We start from the raw sequence: 24,746 nt of genomic DNA, 5'->3' as shown, positions 1-24,746 counted from the left end.
AAGCGGGCCGATCGGCCATTCCCAATGGCTAACTTCACCCCCATGGCAAATGCCGGTTTGACCGTCTGCGGGTTGTTCCAGAAGGGGGATCCCCTGGCCCTCCCCTCGAAGAAATTGCCCTCAGGAAAATACTTGGCCTTGAGGAGATCAACCCACAAACCAGTTGCCCCTTGGGCAAGTTTCCAGATCCATTTACACATCAAAGCGATGTTTAAAAGTCTGGAGTTGGTGATCCCAAGGCCCCCCAAGGCCTTGGGTCTGCACACCCAGGCCCATTTAACCATATGATATTTACGGTTCGGGCCGGTTCCTTTCCAAAAGAACTTGGCGCGGGGCGTGTCGAACTTCGCATGGACCCCTTCTGCGAGCAAAAACAGGCCCATGGCAAACATTGGCAAGGAGCAAAGGCTAGAGTTCGTAAGAATTAGCCTAGCCGCCTTGGAAAGGAATTTCCCTCTCCAGGGACACACCCTCCCACGCACCTTCACACACAGAGGATCCCAATCCTCTATTGTGGGTCGTTTGGTGCCTATATGTAAGCCGAGGTACGTAAACGGGAAATTGCCTACTTTATAGTTAAACAAGTCTGCTATGCGTCTACCCTCCTCCAACTCAACCCCCATCGCGATCAATTCACACTTGTGAAAGTTGATCTTGAGGCCCGACATGAGCTCAAAACTAATGAGAATCGCCTTGACCGAAGCTATGCTATGCAAATCCGGGCGAAACATCAAAAGCGTGTCATCCGCGTATTGCAGATGCGTCACTCCCCCTGGAATTAGGTGGCCTACCAAACCCTGGATATGTCCCGCCACCGCTGCTTTCGTCAGCATCGTGGACAGGGCGTCAACAACGAAGTTGAACAACACCGGCGACATCAGGTCACCCTGCCTGAGTCCGCGTTTGTTCCTGAAGAAATGCCCTATTTCTCCATTCACCGAAACTGCCGTTTGGCCTCTCGAGACCAGTTGCATCACACGGTGAACCCACACCGCGGAGAAACCCCGACCCAAGAGAACCTGACGCAGGAAATCCCAATTTACCCGGTCATACGCCTTCTCAAAGTCTAGTTTCAGTAAAACAGCCGGTTCCTTCGTGCGTTTGAGCTCGTGCACAATCTCCTGGAGAGCAAGGGGACCCTCGAGGATATTGCGCCCACGCATGAACGCAGACTGGTTGCGATGAATCGAGCGCTGGGCAATCGGGCCTAATCGAGTGGCGCACGCTTTAGCACATATCTTAAATGGAACATCAATAAGCGCAATTGGGCGTACTGTCTAATGTTATCGGCCCCCCGGCACCTTCGGAATGAGCGAGAGAACTCCAAAATCAAGGTGAGCTATATCTACCGTCCCTCGCATAAAACCATTGCAGATCTCAAAAAGGGCCCTCTAAGTATGGGCAAGAACCGCTTGAACATTGCCACCGGCCACCCGTCCGGGCCCGGCGCAGTATCCACTTTCATCCCCATTAGGGCGGCGTCAATTTCTTCGCGGAGAAAGGCGAGCCCCAGCTCGTCGTTTTCAGCCACCAGGACGCATTAAGATTCCTCCCACACATCCGCGCGCAGGCCAGCTCCCTGGGCCTCGCTCGTACCCAACAGGTTGATATAGAAATCATAAATGTGACGAGAAATGTCCTCTTGTCGCAATAGGAGCCCCTGCTCCGTTTGTAGCCTGAGGATAGCACATTTACGACGACAGCCGTTAGCGTAGGCGTGAAAATATTTGGTATTGGCATCGCCCTTAAGCGTCCACTTTAGGCCACTACGCCGCCGCCAATATTCTTCCTCCGCACGGAGTAACGCCTCGACCTGCCCCTCAAGGGCATATCGATGAGCCCACTCCTGCTCCGAGAAAGCCCGAGCGTCAGCCTGAGCATCGATCCTGGCTATCTCCTCCATAATCGAGGCTCTATGCTCTTTGTCCATCCTCCCTAGGTTGGCGCCCCACCCCTTGAGGCTCGCTCTGAGTCGTCCCCCGACTGCGTTCCAGAATTCCATCGGGCCACGCTGGGGTCCGACCTGCTGGACGCACGCCAGCCATTTCTCCTTGAAGACTGCCTCGAAACCTGGCATTTCAAACCAAGCCGTTTCAAAGAAAAAACGCGGGCTGCGCCGCAGCCTATCCTCCCCCGAGGAGTAAACTAACGGGACATGGTCGGAACCAATGCGGGTCTCCGCGACCAGCGTACACAGCGGGTAACCCATCTCCCACTCCGGCGACATGAACACCCTATCAAGCACCGAGCGGACCGGGTCGAGCTGCTTGTTAGTCCATGTGAAATGCGCGCCCGTCCTAGCAACTTCCCTTAAGGCCATGGCGGCGATAGCAGAATTGAACATGGCCACCCACGGCCAGTTAATGTTGCTGTTATTCTTGTCAGCTCCCGACCTAATGAGGTTAAAGTCCCCCCCCCCCCGAAAATCGGAAGCGCCGCGGCTGTCACCGTAGTGACTTTCTGTTGGAGTTCTCCCAAGAACTCCGCGATCGGGAATGATCAGTTGATCCGTAGACCTGAATAACCACCAACTCGCGGAGCGAAGCGCGAATGCGAAAATGCACTACAAAAAAATACACTTCCGTGATGATACGTGTTTGTCACAGTAGGTCACGTTTTCTGTCATGCATGTACATCCATGATGATTTTATGACAGAATCAAGATAGTCATACCTGTGCTGTCGTAGAAGTGTTCCATGACATTACCAAAATTATCATCACGGAAGTGTCCACTTCCATGACGATAAATCGTGCGTCACATAAGTGCTTTCGTCAAGGGTGACCGACACGTGACATCCACCGTTACGGAACGCCGTTAAGCTATCGGGTCGGGTTTTGGATCCGATAACCCGTTAACAGCCCCGACCAATGGGGATTTTCCACGTGTAAAATCATCATTGGCTGGAGGAAACACGTGTCGGCTCATCGCTGGGACAGATGTCATCCACTCATTGGACAGAAGGCGCCTATGATACGTCGACACATGGCACGGCCCAACACAGGCCCATTCCTGTGAAAAGGCCGGCCCGTTTGACTTGGTCAAAAGGTGGCGGGCCGGCCCATGGAAAGCCTGTTAACAGCCTGTTCGCATATAGCCCATTTACAGCCCGCTAACCCAAGGCCCGCTACGCCCTATTCGAATTAGGCCCAGTAGCGTCATCTGGGCCATCCAATATGATTCCAGCCCGTTTTCACTTCTGGCCCATGTATGGCCCATGACGTCTTTCGGCCCATATGAGGCCCTATGTAACTCTTGGCCTATTAACGGCCCGTGGTGAAACTTGCCCGTAATGAACAGTGTATCACTTTACACCCATTAACGGCCCGTGGTGAAACTGGCCCGTAAAGAACAGTGTATCACTTTATACCCATTAACGGCCCGTTATTCCGTTGGGCCGTTTCCAGCCCATGTTATCTTTCGGCCTTCTCAGAGCCCATTTATTCTTGGGCTATTTTCCAGCATTCGTTTACTTACGGCCCGTTACTGTCATTTTCTGCTTGTGGGCCAAATTCAGCCCGTGGTTACAGTCGGCCCGTTTGTGGTCCATTAATACGTTGGGCCGTTTTCATAGCGTCATCAAATACGGCCTATTAACGATGGCCCGTTATGGTCGGCCCATGAACGGACGATTCCAACTCTAGCCCGTTTACGGCCAGAATGCGGTCTGTTTGGCCCATGTTTGGCCAATCGATCATACGACCCGTATAAGGCCCATTGATGATACGGCCCGTAGAAGGCCCATTGTTTCTACGGCCCGTAGAAGGCCCACTATTTCTACGGCCCATAGAAGGCCCACTGTTTCTACGGCACGTAGGAGGCCCAGTGTCACTACAGTAAATATTAGCCCATGGTTATTGTGGCCTAGTTTAAAAAAAATAGGTTATTGCAGCCACTAGCAAACCGCAGAAAAAGAACTGCACTGACTACAAGCAAACAAATAAACAAGACAACAAGGAAATAAATAAGCAAGCAACTTACACTAGGCTATCACGGGTATTACACATATTACATCCACTGGGCATCAAAGTTCGCCACCGGTGCAAATATAGGGAACACAGCAGCATATAAACGCCGCAGGAAAACAAGTCCAGAACTGAAACCACTTCAGAAGAGCTCAAGAAACAATATCCTGGGTACCCATAATGCTGGCTAGATGCTTAGCAAGCTTATTAACTTTCTCTTGTTTGGCGCTTAAGTCCTCCAGCGCTTGCTGTTGCACCAGAAAGTATGCATCTGAATTCTGCAAGGACTTCCTCAGTCCTTCGGCTTCCTGTCGCATAACATCTGATCGATGTCTTTCAACTTGAAGTTGAGACTCAAGAAGCCGAACTGATTCAGGCAATGAGTTCGAAGAGCTGGTGTGAGCAGGTAGCCAGTAACTCGAACACTACATCAAGACAGGACTTTGGGGTTGTCTCAGTGTCTTCAATATAGTTTTTATCAGCTTTCTTGGAGACCAACAGGGATGTCTCACTATCTTGAACCTTATCTGCATTACTTCCTTTACCATTGCATAACAGGGCACTCTTCTCCAATATTTCATCCGCGTTCTAAAAGAGAAACAAACAAACACATCTCAGGTTTACAATGTAGTATATGAAACTCATTTTGGTAAACCAGTTCAGTAGTAAGGTGGACAGGATAACAGCATGAAACAAACATATATCTATGTAGTATGGTCACTATATGGTCTATATCATTCTAGTTTATGTTGCCAAATCAAGATAGATACAGTTTGAATCATATCTATTTAAGACAAAGCAGCATAGACAGAATATAAGTGTGGGAAACTACACAGCAATAACAACACTTGTAATGTGCATGGCATGAGAACATAACTGTTTATTCAATTGAAACTGAAATCAACATAGAGCAAGTTACAACAGAAAACAGCCAAACACGTTGAAGAAACAGGTTTAAAACATACCTGTTGCGCCATTGGAGTTTCAATTGCATCCTTCAAATTTGAAATTAGTTGGTATCAGTAAATACAGTGATGCAAGAGCAAAGTAGTATGAACCATAGCTACGGAACCTGACCTGAGAACAATTCTTCTTCTGCTTTAAGCGTTGACTTCGGGTTCGGAGTGGTGGTCCTCGTGATTTGGGCACTGTAGTTGCCTTACTAACTGCTCGTGTTTGGGTGCTCTGTGGTGGAGACGGTGCTGTGTCAACGGGAACTGGGTGTCTATCTGCTGGGGTTGGGGTTAGAAGGGGTGTAGCTGGTTCTCTGTCCAACTGGGTAGGGGTACAATCTGCATGAGTGTGGGTTATGTGTGGCGGGGCTGGTTCTTGGGCAAGTACAACCGTGGTTCTATCTGCATCGACAGGTAGCACGATCTTTTCTGAAGACCGTGTTTTTACTCCCACAAATACTGCCATCACTCCCTCCAATTGAAATGGCTGATAAACAAGAAAAGTAATTGAATGTACCGACATTGTAAGATAGACAGGTGCAATGGATAGTAGGGAAGAAAACAGGGCATGAAATAATTCACATTTATGTTGTCTAAGTAAACAGAATAGCAGGACATAATTTCACATATATGATGGCTAATTAAACAGGATAGCATGACACAATTTCACATGTATGATGGCTACCTAAACAGGATAGAATGACATACTTCAAAATATGCTGACTATGTAAACAAGATGACATGATATAACTATACGATGTGTCTATTAAAGTGGTTGGCATGCCATAAATCACAAACATGCCGTCGATGGAAACATGATGGCATGATATAATTCACAGATAGAATGACATAATTTAAAATATGATGACTATGTAAACAGGATGAGATGATATAACTATATTATGTCTTTAGAAAATGGGTTGGCATGCCATAATTCAGATACATGCTGTCTATGTAAACATCATGGCATGACATAATTCAAATATATGATTTATATACTAAGGAAGTGAGCAGAGGGCAATCGCATATATGATGTGTCAACTAAGGAGATGGCATTCAATATTGTGTATATGATGTAAAAACTAAGCATTGCAATACAACATATGCATTATATGAGTAATATAACCCTGCCAAGTTTGAGCATACACCTCAGGGGGATAATAGGACTGGTCATCTGCCTCTGAATCCTCCTCTGAAGAGCTATCTGTAACCAGCAAGATATCTACTTCAGCAGGTACCATTGTCTGCTCTGAAGACCTTGTTTTCACTCCAGATTTCTCCATCACCAATTCAAATGGCTGATGCACAGGAAGATTAGTTGAATATACAAACATTGTCGACAAAAGCAATGAGAAATAAAAAAAAAAGGACGGCATGATATAATTCACATATATGACGCTTGCCTAAACAGCATGGCATTGCATAATTCACATACATAATGCCTTGCAACAAGATAACATTGCATAATTCACATATATAATGTCTTGCAACAAGATGACATTGCATAATTCACATATATGGTAATTAGACACTAAACAGGTGGCATTCACACAAAGCATGTCTAAACTAAGCAAATGACATAGCAATGCAAGATACCATACGCACGATATGAGCAACATAACCCTGCCAAGTTAGGGCATGCACCTCGGGGGGGGGGGGGAATATGTCTGGTCATCTGTCTCTGAATCCTCCTTTGAGGAGCTATCGGTAACCAGCAAGACATGCGCTTCGTCAGATAGCATTGTCTGCTCTGAAGACTTTGTTTCCACTCCAGATTTTTCCATGACCGTGCCGAATGGCTGATGCACAGGAAGAGTAATTGAATGTACTAAAATTGTTGACAAATTTAACACGTAATCAAAAAATGATGGCATGATATAATTCACATATAAGATGACTGGCTAACCAGGGTGGCATTGCAAAATTCACATATATGATGCCTGGCTAGACAAGATGGCATTGCATGATTCACATATACGATAAAGAAACTAGACAGATGGCATTGACACAAAGCATGTCTAAACTAAGCAGATGACATCTTTAATGTATACAGTAAGCAATGCAAGGCACCATATGCATGATATTACCAACATCAGCATGCCAAGTTAGAGTGAAGACCTCATGGGGTAAATAGGAGTGGTCTTCTCCTTCTGAATCCCCCTCAGAACAGTTATCTTCCTCTTGATTACGATCCGAAATGGGTGGAGGGGGGGCTGCCTTTGCGCCCATCATGGAACGACGTCTGCATGAAATTTTATTGCCACGCAAGGCTCGTCTCTTTTGCTCTACATGATCAGTTCCATTGTGTACAATAACTGGCATGCATAGGAATAAAACATAGTGAGATTATGTAAGGAGTGCATGCACAAATCCAGAGTGATGGTAGCAAACTGTGGATAGACCCAAAACAAATGATAGCAGGCAGATAATAGCTTTAGTTAAAAAATACAGATAATGGCTCCTTTAATGTTTGTTTGCACCCAACATGAAACTCATAGTAGACACCGGAGATTAACCAGATAGTAGACAGATAGTACTGATTGCTGCCCCAATATGTACCCCACAACCATTTAAAAACTCAAGTTTCAGCATTAGTTTGGACCTGACTCGGAGTCTAATAGGTGAACACGACAATAATGTAGCATGTCATCATATTAAGCGACGCATAACGTAAGCAGACACGGAAGAGTGCGACCTCTCTTGCAGACCCATGTAGTCCTCAAGGTCATCTGCTCAGTTGATGATGGTAATGCAGTTGCCATGGCTGCCAGCGGCGGGGAAGAAGATCTAAGGCGGCGAAAGACAGTCTAGAGAGCGGATCCCTGCTGTGGTGAACCCTTCCGTCATTGGAGCAGCTGAGCTGGGGTGGAACACAGCGCCGCAGGAGCAGGACAAACCACACAAGGTTTTCTTTGACACATATCTGTAACAGAAGTAATTGAGTAAGGGCTTGTTTGAATTTGAGGATTCTAACAATGCAGGGATAGGAAATAGACAGGAATAGGGTAGGAATGCACGTGCAAAACAGAGAATTTAAAAACACAGGATTTCTACCAATCTAGGTGTTTGATTCACAACAATTGGAAGATCACAGGATGCAAAAAAGCATGGTGAGATTAAGTCAAACCACAAGAAAATGTACGGTTATAATGCTATTATGCTACTATCTCTTAGTCTTGTGCTTGATGAATAGGAATATGAAAAGGAGGAGAAGTGGAAATTAGAATTCCTACGGTTTTTCTTTCAAGGAGATACTAAAGGAACAAATCCTACAGTTTTCCTTTGCTCCATTCCTTTGCACCAAATTCATGAAAAGTAGTACCATAGGAACTTTCCAATTCCGATGTTTTTCATTCACTTTTCCTTTCAAGCACTGGTGATTCTAGTAGGCAGGCTTGAGCAAGGAAAATCCTACACTAAAAAAATGTTTTTGTGCTACTTCTATTACTTTGGACCCAGGCCACTGCCATACTAGCTCAACTCCCAGGCCCATCAACAAATGCACAACTCAAACGCGCAGAGATAAATAATGATGGCGTTCAAGAGAGTCCATCACGGATAGCTAAGTTGCCTGGTACCTCACTGCTTGTCATATAGTAGGATAAAATAATCGTATTTCCCGTTACTACGAGTGCTCAGTGGACAATATATATAACATGTAGAGTAAAAAAGAGATGCAACAAGTGTACAACCTCTTTGGCGAAGCCATGTCGATCTCAGCGTGATTGGGTTGGCTAGTGAGGATGCTCCGGCTGACTTGGCTGTCGGAGGAGGGGAAGAAGATCTTAGGCGTCTGGAGATGGAGCCCGAGGTACTGCTCCGCTGTGATGGAGGGTTTCCTCGTTGGAGCAGCTCCGGTGAGTTGTACGACGTCGAGGCTGAAACAGGACAAGAGAGACAACGAACAACGTTAACCTGAGTGGAATTCTAATAGCATCTCTAATACATGACGTAAAATACATAACCACAAAGTGCTAGATGTAAAATACATCAGCCGCTCATCTCTGAACTTAACTGTTGAAACTGAATTTAACTGTCGAAACTGAACTTAACTGTCGAAACTGAACATAACTTTCGAAACTGAATTTTGCTGTCAAAACTGAATTTTGCTGTCGAAACTGAACGCACTAGCAAGGTGAGGCTACACGTCGGTCGACTGACTTTTTCATCTCTGGTCAGTCGATTTTGCAGCCGTTGGATACGAAATCAAGGGCTTGCGGTTCATCTTCAACCTCCACCCCCCAGAGCCGCCAGCCACCACCGGCCAAACAGCAGCCCCCCGCCGCCCGCGGCCGGCGGTGCGCCGCCCCGCCCGCCCCGTAAACACTCCCCACCGCTGGTCCGCTGCCGCCCCGGCCATCCCTCTAGGCCCCCCCCCGTGCCGAGCTTTTTCTCCGGCGATCCCCGCGCCACCGCCCCGCCAACACCCCGCCACCGCCGGCGACCACCGCCCCCATCCTGAACCCTAAGATAGATAGTGGGGTACCTCTCCGGCGAGCCCCCCTCCCCACTGCGGCTGGTTCTTCCTTCACCCCGGCGAGCCCCCCCCCCACCCCCTGAAAATGGACTGACCCAAAAGTCGATTCAGTCGACTGAAGTGTAGCTAAATCGGAGCAGCATCGCAAGCAAGAGCAAGAGCGAGAGCAGCAGCGCGAGCAAGAGCAATAGCAAGAGCAGACCAGGTAGGGGACCGAGAGCAAGAGCAGAGCAGTAGCGCGAGCGAGAGCTAAAGCAGCAGCAACTCCTACTGATGTGGGCGTCGCCGGCGAGGGAGCGACGCCGTGGAGGAAGTGGCCGGCGACGCTGCCGTGGATGGAGCCGCGCCGTGTCGGCTCGGGACCGAGCGCCGGCAGCACCGTGAGATCGAATCAAGAAGAAAATGTGGCGATTAGTGTACAACCTCTTTGGTGGCGCCGATTAGGCCGCAGCTTCATCCGAGGAAACGGTGATGATGATGCTCTTCCGGTGGTGCAGGTGAAGACGGCGGTGTGGGAATGGAGGTGGCGCGAAAAACGAGGGGAACGTCGGGGCAGCTCCTTGGAGGTGGAGGACGGGGTGGCTGAACCGGCGGGACGATGAGATCGACGACGGATCCTCATCCGGTACGGTGGATGAGGGACGTCGAGGTGTTGCTGTGGACGACGTCGTCGGGGAAGAGGCTCCGGCTGGGTGGCGGACGGAGCAGGATGTGGGGTTCCGTCGCGGGTTTTCACGGCCTCGGTGTACGAATGGGTGGGCGGATGGGATGGCAGTGGGGAACCATGGCTTAGAGACGCGCTTGTCCGAAATGTGGGGTAAGTTACGAAAGTACCCCCACTGATTTGAGGCGGTTCTTTCGGTTCAGGGGTACCACGGGCATTTCGCGTGTCGGGATTTCACAGGAGGTGGGAGTTTTCGCGCGCGTTGTAATTTCGGAATAGCAAGGCGCGGGTTGAGATGGAGGGAGTTGTCGGAGCACAACGAGACAAAGATATATCTTAAATATTTCGGGCTAACAAGGCGCGGGTTGAAATTTTCGGACAAGCCTAACGTGTACTGTACCAAATCAATGCGCACTACAAATGTCATTCAAAACTTTGAATTCATGTTATGTTCAATTAAAATATATCGCTACGTGTATAATGCATGCAACCTACTACTCAAATGAACGTTTTAGTGCATTCCAAACGTATATACTACCGCTTCAATATGAACTAAATTTGAATTCGTTTCTCTATTTGAATAAGATCTACAGTAATGATTGTTGTGAAGTCAAAGCATTTGAATTCGTTTCTCTGTTTTAATAAGATCTACAATCATCATTATTGTCAAGTTAAACCATCATTTGTGTATTATCTTCACAGCACACCACATGATTAGTCTCGAGTTACATATGAACTATGTGTACTATATGAACTTGAACTAGATTTTTTGAATCCACTTTATTTTGATTTCAAATCACATTACATTTCTAGCTCTAGCTAGATCTTTATAATCTAAACCATGTCTCATATGTATAATGTGTTTATCACATTATGTATGGTGCCCCACCCCCTACGCCTACAAGTATTTAGATGTGAGTTGCAAACACCACACATTACCACAAATTCAAATAAAATGTGAGAATGTTCGATATATAGTATTGTTTAGATTGTTCGATATTTAGTTGTAAGCTGCAAACGCCACACATTATCACAAATTCAAATAAAATGTGAGATTGTTTGATGTATAGTATGGTTTAGATTGTTCGGCATTTAGCTGTGAGTTGCAAACGCCATGCATTATCACATTATGGTATAACATGTGCACAGCACGTGTATCACCGCTATATTCATGCATGCAATGTTTAAAACACTATGATCTCCTATTCAAATATATGAATCCGCTTTCATATCAAATTATGATCTTTGTTAGTCTCTTACACCAACACAATCCTCTAACCTTTGTAGCTACCACTAACTTTCTCTCATGCATGCACACGCCCTCCTCGCCCTCCCCCTCCCTCGGCATTCTATCCACCGGGCACATTGATTTTTCTCTTTAGGTCGTTCTCCCAGAGTCTCCACAACTCCTTTCCGACACACACCGATCGATAAACCTCTCCAGCGATGCCTGCCTACAACATACACACACACCTTCAATCTCCTCCTTTATGTGTCCTTGCCTCGTGTCTCTCATACGGTCAGACACACGTGTAAACTCTCGCCCCTCTTTTCATCGATCTCACGACCGCACACTCCTCCCCTTATCTAGCTAGTAGTTGGGCCTCTCGCACCACCTCCTAGCTCCATTCTCTCTGTCTATCCGTCTCGCTGGGCCTTATTTGCCTCTAACAAATGGACGTACACCGACCGATCTCTCGCTATACATATAGCTAGCTAGGTCCTTATAACTCGTTTTTACCCACACGTCAATCGATCTACCTCATTAGTTGTGTCTCTCCCTTCCTCCGACAAACAACAATTGATCTACCGATCTAGTTAGGTTTGCTTACCAAACACATGGTTCCCCTTCATCATCCATGGATGCGTCCTGACAGATCTATCACGCACAGGCACACACAGAAACACATCCCCACTCTTATTGATAACATTGCAGTTCCACCCTCAGTTTGTCTAGTAGGCCTCTCCCACCATCTTCGAGAAGCAACTCCATCACCCATCCAGCACTCTACCCCTCTCCCTCCCTCTCCCTCCCTCTCTCTGTGTGTCCCATCATATTTCCCGTCCTTCAGTTATGTATGGATGTCGACCGATCTCCCTCAAGACATAGCTGGGTCTCTCCTTCTCAACACATATACGAGTCGTTCTACCTCTATAGCTAGGCCTCTGCCTACCCCTCCCCCCACCCCCCTCCCCCCACACACACCGATACATCGAGCGCTCTAGTCATGTCTATCTGCCACACACAAACTTGACATGTGCCCTCTAACGTTCCGGTAGGCCAGTCGCCCTATATCTTTGACTTGCACACACACACAATTTCGATGGCTCTCTTCATCGATCTCGCACCCACCCACTTGATCCTCTCTTCAACTCTATCGGTAGCTATGACCCCTCCCTCTCTTCTCATGGAATTCCCGACCCTCTATGTATGATATGGATAAGCCTCCATTTCACACACATTGCATGCAAAATTTTGTTTGAGATGTCATCGACACATATTCCCACAAATAATTCACGAAATCAACCCCCCACCCCACCCCCACCCCAAAACAAAAAACACTCATGAACGCGGTTTGTATCTCTCACACACACCCACGTAGGTGGGGGACGTGCACGAAGAGAAGAGGTGCATGCACGGCGCATGTACTCCCGTCTCTTTCCCAACCACACCCGCGCGGGTACACGATGGAGCTCATTTCTGTACGAAAAAGGCAGCCCACGTGGTAATTTGGCACGTGTACTGGTTGTCCACTTGGTGGAGGGAGGATCGTCTACCACGGGTGAACAAACAAATTGCGACTTGACGTGTTATGTTAAAAAAAGAGGCAAACCATGTGGGGCCTACCTTAGAGGCAAGGCTCTATACACTGGAGTACTTTTGATGTGTCCCGTCAACTCGTAGAACGAGGAGAAGATTGCTTAGTACGCCGTCTCCCCCGCCCACGGGCGCGGTGGCTCGTAGGATGTGGTGAAGCTTGCTCCGCCTTACGCCCGCTCCCTCACCCATGCGCGCGGTGGCTCGCAGGACGAGGAGAAAAATTTACTACTCCCTCCGTTTACTCCTCGTCCCTACTACCTTGGTTATAGAGATTATATCATATTGTTTGGAATATATATGTCCTTTAGTAGATTTCAATATGAACTACTAGTACATACTCCAAACACTGATGTATATAGACGTATTTTAGAGTGTAGATTCACTCATTTTGCTTCGTATGTAGCACTCTCCCTTGCCCCTCGACCCTCGCCCACGTGGTGGACGTGCAGCAATTCATTCGGTCTCATATAGCCAGAACGATATATACTGCACTACCATTATTGCTCGACTTCCCGAAGAGGCGAAGAGCCAATCGCAAGGTTAATATTTTGGAGATGCCAAGCGCAAGGTTATAGGAGAACGAGTAGTAGGTGCTGCGTCATTTATAAATAAAGTTTTTTTTCTTCAGTGGCACGTACGCAATATGATAGGTTCATATGGAGAGAAAAGGAAACCGCTCCACTATATACATAGTCAGGACGGGTCAGCCTACACGGTTGCTTGCTGGGGTTGCTCTCTTCACACTCTCTCGCACAAAACGACTGTGGCCACATCTCTAACATCCCGGCGGATCACGTCCGCTTGGGGAAGGGGTGGATGCTTAGTGTAGATGCGGTGGCCGTCGCCGACGGCGAAAACCCACTGTCGGCACGTCCCGATCAGGGGTCCCCGCCGTTCTCTCTCACAAAGCCGGTGAGGTTGCCTTCGTCCCTTGCTCACTGCCGCGACGTGGGCAGTTGCCGCCTCCCGCCGCCCTCCTCAAGGTTGAGCTACGTCCCTCAGGTACAACTCCCTTTATAGCCGGCTTGCACCACTGCTCCCGCTGCCCACATCACTCCCTGTGGATATTTCTCTACTTCATTGCCCCGCACATACCTCTACTGGCTTCTACGTACTGTATTTGTGATGAGTTTATGTCTCATCAACTAGTCCCAGTAATCTTATTCTAATCACGCTTCTTCAATTTCTTCGCCACAGGGATGCTCATCTCGATTTTGGTGAAACTGCACAAAATGATCCGATGGTCAAAAGGTTGCAAACTTCATTTATTAGGAAGCTTGAACGTTGCCAGCAAATTGAAGCCTGGTCAGGGTTCACGGTTCAAGGGCTAGGGACTGCATGGATCTTTTTTTCTTTAGCTGCCTCTGCTCCAAAATAAGTGTCAACTTTAGTAGTAGTACAACTTTGTACTAAAGTTTGCACAAAGTTGAGACACTTATTTTGGAACGGCGGGAGTACATATTTGCTATGATCTGTCAATCATTGAGATGCAATAGCATGCATGTTAGTCTACTTTGTATTTGATGAAATGTTGCAACGGGCAACCTTGGACGCAAGATACATGTAACAGAAGCTGGAAGCTTCATAGCATTGTACAAATTTATCTCGCTGATAAATTACAGTACGTACTATACTAGTACTTCCTCCGTTCCTAAATATAAGTCTTTGTAGAGATTTCACCATGAACCACATGCAGATGTATATAGATGCATTTTAAGTGTAGATTCATTCATTTTGTTCCGTATGTAGTGGAATCTCTACAAAGACTTATCTACTAGTAATAGCTAGCCCCCACTACTAGGAATTCTCTATCCTCTCCTTGAGCCACATCATCAAAATTCATGTAGCCGTTAGATGAAGTAAATCAGTCCATAATAGCCGTCTGGTCTAGACGTTGAGAGGCTCCGCACTAAGCCACATGCAAGCATGCAGAAATACTGTGGCACATGCATGTGAGTGGGTTTTAAATCACATCAACATGTCTGCATGCAAGCATGCACCGGTAGCATGCATGTAAGTGAGCTTTTAAGTCCCATTAACATGTCAAAAAGAAAAATATAATCCCATTATGCAGTAGGAGTTGGCTGATCTTTTTCCTTATGTGGGATGATCTAAATGGTGATGGGAGTTTATTTAGTTTGGCTACCACATTTGTCATGCGGTTATAGAGTTTTTTTTAGTTCTATGAAATCGATAATTTTGCGCAGAGAGATATACCGCTGTTCCGCGGCAACGCGCGGGGACTCATCTAGTAATATTTAGGAACGGAGGAAGTACTATGTAAAGAGTTAGGTGTCGCACGGTGATAGTGTGAGGTGGGCCATGTAATCACTGAGCCTGTGTGTTTTCACTGCTCTTGCACGCCTCCGCTGTAAGAATGGAGAAAATTGTAATCTAGTAGTAGTACCTCCTTTCGCCGAAAGCGTGGGACATCCAGCAGTCCTACCACCTCAGTAATAAAGACCAATGAGCCGTCAAATCACATAGACCCAACAGTAAGTTGGACGGACGAAGCAACCATCACTCTTGCGCCAGTGAGAGGTCGCGTCCGCTCTGCCCGGGCATGAATGCGGCACCGATTCTTTGGAGCGGCGCTGACCGTTTCGGGATGGATACTACTGTGCTAGCGCCAACACCTTCTCCTTGGTACAGTATTGATAGTCTTGGAGAAAACTTGCTCTTCCTTGGACAAAACTATCCAATGATGGTGAAAGGCGATCCAGCTGCTGTTGACACAACGTTACTACCATTTATGAGAAGCAACTGTATCTATACGTCAGACATTGCGGTGGTTCCCTACCCTGGTCGTGATATAGTAGGCTGCTTCAGCCTGGATGATCAGTCCTGCGTTGGTCTCGAGATTGACAGTAGCTGGCCCTTCCCAGAGAATCACTTGTGGTTCAAAGCAAGCGTTTCCAACGCCGAGGATTGGTTGAGTTGAAGTTCATTTCATTGCTTGTTATTTGTTGTGTGATGAAAACTTTAGTATTTATAATGTATCCTCGTTGTCGTGGTGGGTTGATGACCTATTGTATGTAATAAAATGATATGCCTATGATAAACTTACTAAATTTATGAATGACTTTCGAGTCGCTTCTCTGAGTGGGTGCTGTGACGAGGCAAAAATATATTTTCCGAATACATAATTGTACGTGCATTGCAACAGGTTATCGGATGAGGCCAATCAACAATAGTACACTATTTGTACTAGCTTCACATGCTGCACTATCTCTACGTCTACGTACGTAATACAACAAGTTTTAAACTTGAGACCAGCCACTCATCCTCACAAAGAACACTTTTTAACCTAGCACAGACTCCAGGAAATTTGGCCACAGTGTGAGGTGGGCCATATGTTAATGTGTTCGCTGTACGTAACCAGCACCTCGAATCCTCGATACTACTACTATAAGTAGTAGGAGTAGTAGGGTGGCATGGGCCAGAACAAGCATTCACGTCCAGGAGTACGGCACACGCCACCAGCACGACTTCCATCTATCACCATATTTCTTGGAGTCCATGCTACAACAATCTCTTCAACCTCGTCATTTCTCTAACTCAGCCATCGCGCGACGGGCGAGGTGGGGGTTTGCCGATAGTCGGTTTCCTCAACTGCGGTCCCAGTTGTAAGGCCAACTCCAACGCACGACCCCAAACGGACCTCCGTTTTGCCCGGATTCTGTCCGTTTGGGTAGGGCAATGGGGTCGTGTCCGGGCCATTTCTCGGATGCGGTGGCCGTGCGCCGAACGCGCGGATGCATCCCGGCCGCATACATTTTTCTTTGCAAACACATATCTTTTTTTCATCATTGATTTTTTGATACATGGAAATGCATCACCAAAATTTTGACTAGAAAAGCAAGACCAAAGAAAACAAGAACCACAAGAATACATTTTAGAAGATATCCAACTTCCATAACTGCTCCTATAAGTTGGATTAGTGCCTTCTTGGTGCATTCATTGTTGATCCGCGGAGGCTCGATCTTGCGTGCTTCTTTCTTCTTCGAGTGTAAAGAAGTAGACGTGTCTAGCCTCTATTCTATCAACAAGTGCACTAGTCTCATCTCTAGCCTCTATGCTAGCTAAAAGTGCTAGAACATCTACTAAATTGCGCTCTATCAATATATCGGTGTACTCTTCTTCCCAATACCAAAACTTGCATCCATTCTACACAATAAAATTTTAAGTTAGCACAACTAGTCTAATCACTACAAAAAAATACACTTCCGTGATGATACGTGTTTGTCACAGTAGGTCGCGTTCTTTGTCATGCATGTACATCCATGACAAATTTATGACAGAATCAAGATAGTCATACTTGTGCTGTCGTAGAAGTGTTCCATGACATTACCAAAATTATCATCACGGAAGTGTCCACTTCCATGACGATAAATCGCGCGTCACAAAAGTGCTTTCGCCAAGGGTGACCGACACGTGGCATCCACCATAACGGAACGACGTTAAGCTATCGGGTCGGGTTTTGGATCCGATAACCCGTTAATAGCCCCGACCAATGGGGATTTTCCACGTGTAAAATCATCATTGGCTGGAGGAAACACGTGTCGGCTCATCGTTGGGACAGATGTCATCCACTCATTGGACAGAAGGCGCCTATGATACGTTGACACATGGCACGGCCCAACAGAGGCCCATTCCTGTGAAAAGGCCGGCCCGTTTGACTTGGTCAAAAGGTGGCGGGCCGGCCCATGGAAAGCTTGTTAACGGCCTGTTCGCATATAGCCCATTTCCAGCCCGCTAACCCAAGGCCTGTTACGCCCTATCTGAATTAGGCCCAGTAGCGTCATCTGGGCCATCCAATATAATTCCAGCCCATTTTCACTTCTGGCCCATGTATGGCCCATGACGTCTTTCGGCCCATATGAGGCCCTATGTAACTCTTGGCCTATTAACGGCCCGTGGTGAAACTGGCCCGTAATGAACAGTGTATCACTTTACACCCATTAACGGCTCGTGGTGAAACTGGCCCGTAATGAACAGTGTATCACTTTATACCCATTAATGGCCCGTTATTCCGTTGGGCCGTTTCCAGCCCATGTTATCTTTCGGCCTTCTCAGAGCCCATTTATTCTTGGGCTCATTTCCAGCATTCGTTTACTTACGGCCCGTTACTGTAATTTTCTGCTTGTGGGCCAATTTCAGCCCGTGGTTACAGTCGGCCCGTTTGTGGTCCGTTAATACGTTGGGCCGTTTTCATAGCGTTATCAAATACGGCCTATTAACGATGGGCCGTTATGGTCGGCCCATGAACGGACGATTCCAACTCTAGCCCGTTTACGGCCATAATGCGGTCTGTTTGGCCCATGTTTGGCCAATCGATCATACGGCCCGTATAAGGCCCATTGATGATACGGCCCGCAGAAGGCCCATTGTTTCTACGGCCCGTAGAAGGCCCATTGTTTCTACGGCCCGTAGAAGGCCCACTGTTTCTACGGCCAGTAGGAGGCCCAGTGTCACTACAGTAAATATTAGCCCATGGTTATTGTGGCCTAGTTTTAAAAAATAGGTTATTGCATCCACTAGCTAACCGCGGAAAAAAAACTGCAATGACTACAAGCAAACAAATAAACAAGACAACAAGGAAATAAATAAGCAAGAAACTAACGCTAGGCTATCACGGCTATTACACATATTACATCCACTAGGCATCAAAGTTCGCCACCAGTGCAAATATAGGGAACAAAGCAGCATATCATATACACTGGTTGTCAAAGTTGGCGACCAGCGCAAATAAACGCCGCAGCAAAACAAATCCAGAACTGAAACCACTTCAGAAGATCTCAAGAAACAATATCCTGGGTACCCATAATGCTGGCAAGATGCTTAGCAAGCATATTAACTTTCTCTTGTTTGGCGCTTAAATCCTCCAGCGCTTGCTGTTGCACCAGAAAATATGCATCTGAATTCTGCAGGGACTTCCTCAGTCCTTCAGCTTCCTGTCGAAGCACATCTGATCGATGTCTTTCAACTTGAAGTTAAGACTCAAGAAGACGAACTGATTCAGGCAGTGAGTTCGAAGAGCTTGTGCCAGCAGTAGTGGCCAGTAACTCGAACACTACATCAAGACATGACTTTTGGGTTCCCTCACTGTCGACAAGATAGTTTTTATCAGTTTTCTTGGAGACCAACAGGGAAGTCTCACTATCTTGAAACTTATCTGCATTACTTCCTTTACCATTGGATAACGCGGTACCGTTCTCCAATATTTTGTCCGCATTCTAAAAGAGAAACAAGCAGACACATCACATGTTTACCATGTTGTATATGAAACTCATTTTGGTAAATGAGTTTAGTAGTAAAGTGGTCAGGATAACAGCATGAAACAAACATATATCTATGTACTATGGTCATTTTATGGTCTATATCATTCTAGTTTTTGTTGCCAAATCAAGATAGAGACACAGTTCAAATAATATTTGTTCAAGACAAAGCAGAATAGACATAATATAAGTGTGGGTAACTATAGAGCAATAACAACACTTGTAATGTGCATGCCATGAGAACATAATTGTTTATTCAATTGAAACTGAAATCAACATAGAGCAGGTTACAACAGCAAACCAGTTAAAGAAACATGTTTAAAACATACCTGTTGCGCCATTGGAGTTTCAATTCCATCCTTCAAATTTGAAAATAGTTGGTATGAGTAAATACAGTAATGCAAGAGCAAAGGAGTATGAACCACAGCTACAGAACCTGACCTGAGAACAAATCTTCTTCTCCTTTAAGCGTTGAGTTGGGATTCGGAGTGGTGGTCCTCGTGCTTTGGGCACTGCAGTTCCCTTACTAACTGCTCGTGTTTGGGTGCTCTGTGGTGGAGACGGTGCTGTGTCAACTGGAACTGGGTTACTATCTACCGGGGTTGGGGTTAGAAGGAGTGTAGCTGGTTCTCTGTCCAATTGGGTAGGGGTACAATCTGCGAGAGTCTGGGTTATGTGTGGTGGATCTGGTCCTTGGGCAAGTACAACCGTGGTTCTATCTGCATCAACTCGTAGCACTATCTTTTCTGAAGACCGTGTTGTTACTCCCTTGGATACTGCCATCACGCTCTCCAATTCAAATGGCTGATAAACAAGAAAAGTAATTGAAAGTATAGACATTGTATGATAGACAGGTGCAATGGATAGTGGGGAATAAAAGAGGGCATGAAATAATTCATATTTATGTTGTCTAACCAAACAGGATAGCATGACACAATTTCACATATATGATGGCTAACTAAACAGGATAGCATGACACAATTTCACATTATGACGGCTAACTAAAAAAGATGGAAAGACATAGTTCAAAATATGAGACTATGTAAACAGGATGACATGACATAACTATATAATGTGTTTATTAAATAGGTTGGCATGCCATAATTCACATACATTCACAGGTAGAATGCCATAATTCAAAATATGATGACTGTAAACACTAAACAGGATGAGATGATATAACTATATGATGTCTTTATTAAATGGGTTGCCATGCCATAATTCAGATAGATGATGTGTATGTACTATGTAAACATGATGGCATGATATAATTCAAATATATGATTTATATAGTAAGCAAGTAAGCAGATGGCAATCCATATATGATGTAAAAACTAAGCAATGCAAGACAACATGCATGACATGGGTAATATAACCTTGCCAAGTTTGAGCATAGACCTCAGGGGGGAAATAGGACTGGTCATCAGTCTCTGAATCCTCCTCTGAGGAGCTCTCTATAACCAGCAAGATGTCTGCTTCAGCAGGTAGCATTGTCTGCTCTGAATACCTTGTTTTCACTCCAGATACTTCCATCACCGCTTCAAATGGCTAATGCACAGGAAGAGTAGTTGAATATACAAACGTTGTCGACAAATGGAACACGTAATACAAAAAAATGATAGCATGATATAATTCACATACATGATGATTGGCTAAAAAGCATGACATTGCATAATTCACATATATAATGCCTTTGCAACAAGATAGCATTGTATAATTCACATATATAATGTCTTGCAACAAGATGACAATGCATAATTCACATATATGGTAATTAGACACTGAACAGGTGGCATTCACACAAAGCATGTCTAAACTAATCAAATGACATAGCAATGCGAGACACCATACGCACGATATGAGCAACATAACCCTGCCAAGTTAGAGTATACACCTCGGGGGGGGGGGGGAATAGGACTGATCATCTATCTCTGAATCCTCCTCTGAGGAGCTATCCGTAACTAGCGAGATATGCGCTTCGTCAGATAGCATAGTCTGCTCTGAAGACATTGTTTTCACTCCAGAATTTGCCATCACCTTGTCAAATGGCTGATGCACACGAAGAGCAGTTGAATGTACTAACATTGTTGACAAATGTAATATGTAACGAAAAAAAGGATGGCCTGATATAATTTACATATAAGATGACTGGCTAAGCACGATGGCATTGCAAAATTCACATATATGATGCCTGGCTAAACAAGATGGCGTTGCATGATTCACATAAACGATGAATAAACTAAACAGATGGCATTCGCACAAAGGATGTCTAAACTAAGCAGATGACATATTTGATGTATAAAGTAAGCAATGCAAGACACCATATGCATGATATAACCAACATCAGCATGCCAAGTTAGAGCGAAGACCTCAGGGGGTAAATAGGAGTTGTCTTCTCCTTCTGAATCCCCCTCAGAACAGATATCATCCTCTCGATTACAATCCGAAATGTGTGGAGGGGGGCTGCCTTTGTGCCTACCATGGAGTGACGTCTGCATGAAATTTTATTGCCACGCAAGGCTCGTCTCTTTTGCTCTACATGTTCAGTTCCGTTGTTTACAATAACTGTCATGCATAGGAATAAAACATAGTGAGATTATGTAAGGAGTGCATGCAGAAATCCAGAGTGATGGTAGCAACCTGTGGATAGACCCAAAACCAATAATAGCAGGCAGATAATGGCTTCAGCTAAAAAATACAGATAATGGCTTCTTTACTGTTTGTTTCCCACCCAACATGAAACTCATAGTAGACACCAGAGATTAACCAGATAGTAGATAGATACTATTGATAGCGGCCCCGATATGTACCCCACAACCATTTAAAAACTCAAGTTTGACCATTAGTTTGGAGCTGACTCAGAGTCTAATCGGTGAACAGGACGATAAAGTAGCATGTAATATTAAGCGATGCATAACGTAAGCAGACACGAAAGAGTGCGACCTCTCTTGCGGACCCGTGTAGTCCTCGAGGTCATCTGCTCGGTTGATGATGGTAATGCAGTTTTCATGGCTGCCAGCGGCGGGGAAGAAGATCTGAGGCGGCGAAAGACAGTCTGGAGGCCGGATCCCTGCTGTGCTGGACCCTTCTGTCGTTGGAGCAGCTGAGCTGGGGTGGACGACGGCGCAGCAGGAGCGGGACAAACCACGCAAGGTTTTCTTTGACAACTATGTGTAAGAGAAGTAATTCTGTAAGGGCTCGTTTGAATTGGAGGATTCCAACAATGCAGGAATAGGAAATAGACAGGAATAGGACAGGAATGCACGTGCAAAACAGAGAATTTAAAAACACAGGATTTCTGCCAATCTGGGTGTTTGATTCACAACAATTGGAAGATCACAGGATGCAAAGAAGCATGGTGAGATTAAGTCAAACCACAAGAAAATGTACGGTTATAATGCTATTATGCTACTATCTCTTAGTCTTGTGCTTCATGAATAGGAATTTGAAAAGGAGGACAAGTGAAAATTAAAATTCCTACGTTTTTTCTTTCAAGGAGACACTAAAGGAACAAATCTGTGTGCTCAGTGGACAATATATATAACATGTAGAGTAAAAAAGAGATGCAACAAGTGTACAACCTCTTTGGCGAAGCCATGTCGATCTCAGCGTGATTGGGTTGGCCGGTGAGGATGCTCCGGCTGACTTTGCTGTCAGTGGAGGGGCAGAAGATCTTAGGCATCTGGAGATGGAGCCTGAGGTACTGCTCCGCTGTGATGGAGGGTTTCGTCGTTGGAGCAGCTCCAGTGAGTTGTACGACGCCGAGGCTGAAGCAGGACAAGATAGACAACGAACAACGTTAACCTGAGTGGAATTCTAATAGCATCTCCAATACATGACATAAAATACATAACCACAAAGTGCTAGATGTAAAATACATCAGCCGCTCATCTCTGAACTTAACTGTCGAAACTGAACTTAACTGTTGAAACTGAATTTTGCTGTCGAAACTGAACACACTAGCAAGGTGAGGCTACACGTCGGTCGACTGACTTTTTCATCTCTGGTCAGTCGATTTTGCAGCCCTTGGATACGAAATCAAGGGCCTGCGGTTCATCTTCAACCTCCACCCCCCTGAGCCGCCAGCCACCACCGGCCAAACAGCAGCCCCCCGCCGCCCGCGGCCGGCGGTGCGCCGCCCCGCCTGCCCCGAAAACACTCCCCACCATTGGTCCGCCGTCGCCCCGGCCATCCCTCTAGCCCCCCCACCGTGCCGAGCTTTTTCTCCGGCGATCCCCACGCCACCGCCCCGCCAACGCCCCGCCACCGCCGGCGACCACCGCCCCCATCCTGAACCGTAAGATAGATAGTGGGGTACCTCTCCGGCGAGCCCCCCTCCCTGTTGCGGCTGGTTCTTCCTTCACCCCGGCGAGCCCCCCCCCCACCCCCTGAAAATCGACTGACCCAAAAGTCGATTCAGTCGACTAAAGTGTAGCTAAATCGGAGCAGCATCACAAGCAAGAGCAAGAGCGAGAGCAGCAGCGCGAGCAAGAGCAATAGCAAGAGCAGACCAGGCAGGGGACCGAGAGCAAGAGCAGAGCAACAATGGGAGCGAGAGCTAAAGCAGCAGCAGCTCCTACTGATGTGGACATCGCCGCCGAGGGAGCGACACCGTGGAGGAAGTGGCCGGTGACGCCGCCGTGGATGGAGCCGCGCCGTGTCGGCTCGGGACCGAGCGCCGGCAGCACCGTGAGATCGAATCAAGAAGAAAATGCGGCGATTAGTGTACAATCTCTTTGGTGGCGCCGATTAGGCCGCAGCTTCATCCGAGGAAACGGTGATGATGATGCTCTTCCGGTGGTGCAGGTGAAGATGGCGGTGTGGGAATGGAGGTGGCGCGAAAGACGAGGGGAACGTCGGGGCAGCTCCTTGGAGGTGGAGGACGGGGTGGCTGAGCCGGCGGGACGATGAGATCGACGACGGATCCTCATCCGGTACGGTGGATGAGGGACATCGAGGTGTTGCTGTGGACGACGTCGTCGGGGAGGAGGCTCCGGCTGGGTGGCGGACGGAGCAGGGTGTGGGGTTTCGTCGCGGGTTTTCGCGGCCTCGGTGTACGAATGGGTGAGCAGATGGGATGGCAGTGGGGAACCATGGCTTAGAGACGCGCTTGTCCGAAATGTGGGGTAAGTTATGAAAGTACCCCCACCGATTTGAGGCGGTTCTTTCGGTTTAGGGGTACCACGGGCATTTCGCGTGTCGGGATTTCACGGGAGGTGGGAGTTTTCGCGCGCGTTGTAATTTCGGAATAGCAAGGCGCGGGTTGAGATGGAGGGAGTTGTCGGAGCACAACGAGACAAAGATATATGTTAAATATTTCGGGCTAACAAGGAGCGGGTTGAAGAGGCGGGAGTTTCGCAGCACGATAGACAGAGACGCTAGCTTGAATTTTCGGCATAACAAGGCGCGGCTTGAAATTTCGGAAGAACAAGCTTAACGTGTACCCAAAAAAAGACAATTTGCACCTCAACACGCACAACACACACACAAACACCATTTAGACTAGAGTAAGGTACACGTGCATTGCACGCATGAGATTTGGCAACCAAATTATGAATAAATACCACATTATAGCATGCAAGCTTTGAGT

At 46.7% G+C, this 24,746-nt stretch overlaps 1 protein-coding gene across 1 annotated transcript; it reads right to left on the bottom strand.

Moving 5' to 3' along the window:
• Nucleotides 1-1,540: 1,540 nt before the first annotated feature.
• LOC141031032 (uncharacterized) lies at nucleotides 1,541-2,320 on the bottom strand. The gene has a single exon (XM_073506191.1). It carries the CDS (start codon nucleotides 2,318-2,320, stop codon nucleotides 1,541-1,543), a length of 780 nt encoding a protein of 259 aa, XP_073362292.1.
• Nucleotides 2,321-24,746: the final 22,426 nt, after the last annotated feature.

Source organism: Aegilops tauschii, chromosome 1, assembly GCF_002575655.3.
Source record: "Aegilops tauschii subsp. strangulata cultivar AL8/78 chromosome 1, Aet v6.0, whole genome shotgun sequence".
Taxonomy (NCBI): domain Eukaryota; kingdom Viridiplantae; phylum Streptophyta; class Magnoliopsida; order Poales; family Poaceae; genus Aegilops; species Aegilops tauschii.
Note: the sequence above shows the minus strand (reverse complement) of the source record. Positions and strands in the feature narration are given on the sequence as shown.

Coding starts and splice junctions, on each gene's coding strand:
- LOC141031032 (XM_073506191.1), bottom strand. CDS start 2,320: ATGGCCTTAAGGGAAGTTGCTAGGACGGGCGCGCATTTCACATGGACT.